General features: G+C 37.6%; 2 protein-coding genes across 4 annotated transcripts in view; one reads left to right on the forward strand and one right to left on the reverse strand.

The window, feature by feature from the left end:
• Positions 1-885, forward strand: part of LOC144965939 (uncharacterized) — a 30,106-nt gene extending 29,221 nt beyond the window's left edge. Inside the window, exon 6 of the mRNA XM_078901857.1 lies at positions 808-885. Within this exon, the coding sequence (XP_078757983.1) occupies positions 808-885 (78 nt within the window). The remainder of the gene's footprint in view (positions 1-807) is intronic.
• The window catches only part of LOC144971409 (uncharacterized), a 195,258-nt gene that overhangs the window by 133,678 nt on the left and 59,080 nt on the right, over positions 1-2,500 (reverse strand). Inside the window, exon 1 of one of the 3 annotated variants that reach the window (XM_078912274.1) lies at positions 1,332-1,751. The exons of 1 other annotated variant lie outside the window; for it this stretch is intronic. The gene's annotated coding sequence lies outside the window, so the exon portion shown is untranslated. Of the gene's footprint in view, positions 1-1,331; positions 1,752-2,500 lie in introns of those variants that run through there. One more of the 3 variants, XM_078912280.1, reaches the window with a different exon arrangement.

The following is a 2,500-nucleotide window of genomic DNA, read 5'->3' on the forward strand; positions in this document are numbered from 1 at the left end:
TCGTATTCCTCATCATATTGTTTCTAAATTCACCATTCGGTATGCCTATTCATCCGGACATATTACCGTTTTGTGACGATAGGTCGCATATTGAACTATAAATTCAATTTCCAGCATTCATATTCCGGACTTACTCTGGAAAGACGCGTATTAAAAAAATTTGGTCAGAAGAATCATCCTTCTAATAACGCTTGATTTAAATGACCTTCATCTTGGCATAAACTCTTAAAACTTAGGGCTTCCCGAGGTCCCAGGTTTGAGAGTCTTTGCCAAGTTGTGGATTTTTTATATCGATCGATATTTGAAGGACGAGTTTGCTGGCCAAATGTTCAAATATGGGTTTTTCCAAGTTAACTAGGTAACATTCACTCTGGCATCATGAATCACACCATTTTGATAAATTGGGGTAAAAACAATTCCATACCTGTCTGTTGTGAGTTTTATCCAAAATTGATACACAATTTATATAATAATAATTCTGTAGCATTCGAATAAAAACAACTCGCCCCCCCCCCACCTAAAAAACAAAAACAAAACCAAAACCAAACAAACAAACAAACAAAAACAAAACAAAAAACAAAAACAAATTAAAAAACAACAAAACAAAACGCGTATTTAAAATTGGGGGCAAAACTCGTCCTTCAAATATCGATCGATTAACAAAACAACAAACTCTCAAACCTGGGACTTCAAGGAAGTCTACACGAAAGTAATAAGTTTTATAATTTTTGCCAAAATGAGGATATTTGAAGGACGAGTCTTCTAACCAAAATTTTAATTACGTGTTTTAAAAATTTTTTATTTCAGATTTCGGGACAGCAGTCCATTCAGTCACTGAAGGAAGCATCGAAAACCATTTTCACTGTTAAACTACACAAAAGTTAGCTATTATCACAGTGAAACTTCCATCTAGATAAATCTATCTAAACGTAACTACACAAAAGTTATCTATTACCACTGTTAAACTGCACAAAAGTTACCTATTACCACTGTTAAAGTTCCATCTAGATCAATCTATCTAAATGTAACGCAAGAGAGGCAATGCATTGCATAAAACAAATTAACAATTAGTTTACGAATATTAAAAACGTAACACTTGAACTGCCACAATAGAAAATATTATAACAAACCTCTGCAAAATCCCTTATATTGTTAAGAGAAATGAAATGAGAATGGAACACTGAACAAACACAAACACACACGTACACACACACACACACACACACAGCAGAGAGAGAGAGAGAGAGAGAGAGAGAGAGAGAGAGAGAGAGAGAGAGAGAGAGAGAGAGAGAGAGAGAGAGAGAGAGAGAGAGAGAGAGAAACTAACCTACTTTCATTCACTGTCTATACAGTTGTTCCAATGAAGCGAAAGATATTATTACTTCTTTATGACAACGATTTCCATAGCTAGATAACACACACAATGACGCAACTTATAAATACCTATCCTATAGCCCCTTACTTATTTATTCTTCCAACTTGTGTGGCCAATGAAATTCTTCCTTCACACGACTTGACAAGTATCACATAGTCACAAAATGCCAGCACTGGCTAACTGATCATAGACATAACAACGGGGCCTACATAATATTCTAGATACCCTAGATCCAACTCGTGCGTTTGACAAGGGTGGGTATCTAAAACATGTCACTGAGTAACTGGGTCACCACAACTAATAGTAGACACTAATAGTACTATGTACTAGTATGCAGTAGGGTTTTTGAGAGTGACGAGAGTGACGAGTGACAGACGAGTGGAACCTTTCTGATTGGAAGTGTGAGGATGACGCTGAGCATCGCGTCTGCCGTCGCTCAGCACGCGTGAGTTTTACATGTAGTGCATACTCGAAAAAGAAGAGAGAGAGAGAGAGAGAGAGAGAGAGAGAGAGAGAGAGAGAGAGAGAGAGAGAGAGAGAGAGAGATTTCATTCTTTCATTTCTGTGAGTACCTACTGGAGATCCCCAGGGCTGTGGTGTGAGTGAGGGCGTGAGTAAGTGGGTGATTACGTGAGTAAAAAGAAAGTCACCGAGGACCCGGGGATTAGTGTCCGATCCGATATCTGCACAAAAACATATGTGATCCATCGCCTCAAAACGGTATTATGCCAGGAGGATTAAGGAAGACCTGCCTGATACTATGGAACATTCGTAGTAATACGATTTTTTTTTGGCTCCAGCTACAGAGCTGCACAGGTCTTCTTGACTCAATGCAATTATTGTTTAGCTCCTTAGAACTTATATTCAGAACTTTGGATATCTCTCTCTCTCTCTCTCTCTCTCTCTCTCTCTCTCTCTCTCTCTCTCTCTCTCTCTCTCTCTCTCTCTCTCTCTCTTTCTCCCCTCTCCTTCTTAACGACCAATTTGCACTCTAAAATCGTATGTAATTCGTATCGAACGTTTGTCCTTTTTCTTTTCGTTCAATTTTTTAAATATTGATTTTCCACATAATGGATTGTAATACAATGTAATATAATGTTATCTTTTGTAATTATCAATTTATAT

Source organism: Berghia stephanieae, chromosome 1 (assembly GCF_034508935.2).
Source record: "Berghia stephanieae isolate SIO BIC M18660-M18661 chromosome 1, UCSD_Bste_1.3, whole genome shotgun sequence".
Classification (NCBI taxonomy): Eukaryota; Metazoa; Mollusca; class Gastropoda; order Nudibranchia; family Aeolidiidae; genus Berghia; species Berghia stephanieae.